General features: G+C 61.5%; 1 protein-coding gene across 1 annotated transcript in view; it reads right to left on the bottom strand.

Annotated features, from left to right (window-relative positions):
• Nucleotides 1–341, bottom strand: part of ILK (integrin-linked kinase) — a gene marked incomplete at its 3' end in the record, with an annotated part of 1,394 nt that extends 1,053 nt beyond the window's left edge. The window contains exons 1-2 of the mRNA XM_009080920.1: nt 213–341; nt 27–123 (exon numbers count right to left, since the gene is read on the bottom strand). Of these exons, the coding sequence (XP_009079168.1) occupies nt 27–123; nt 213–341 (226 nt within the window). The remainder of the gene's footprint in view (nt 1–26; nt 124–212) is intronic.
• Between the last annotated feature and the right edge of the window lie 7 nt (nt 342–348).

Raw genomic sequence — 348 nt, 5'->3', positions numbered from 1 at the left:
AGTGGGGTCCCACAGGACCCTCATACCTTTCAGGACTTCCCTCAGTGGTGTCTTGGCTTTGTCCGTGGGGGTCTCGCCGTATTTGTTAGCGATGCTGACCAGGGCCCCACTGCCCACCAGGTCCTGTGGGAGCAGAGCACAAGGGCTGCGGTTGGTGGTCTCCCCTCAGCCTCTTTTCCCCTCCCTCCTGCCCATCCAGGCGCTCCTCTCACCTCAGCCACCTGCTCGTGTCCCCAGAAGCAGGCGTAGTGCAGCGGCGTGTTCCCGTGTTCATTCACCGCATTGATGTCTGCCTTGAACTGCATCAGCTGGGGACAGGGGACAGTCCCCATGAGCCCCATGAGCTCA

This window comes from Acanthisitta chloris, unplaced genomic scaffold (genome assembly GCF_000695815.1).
Source record: "Acanthisitta chloris isolate BGI_N310 unplaced genomic scaffold, ASM69581v1 scaffold35878, whole genome shotgun sequence".
NCBI classification, from domain to species: domain Eukaryota; kingdom Metazoa; phylum Chordata; class Aves; order Passeriformes; family Acanthisittidae; genus Acanthisitta; species Acanthisitta chloris.
Note: the sequence above shows the minus strand (reverse complement) of the source record. Positions and strands in the feature narration are given on the sequence as shown.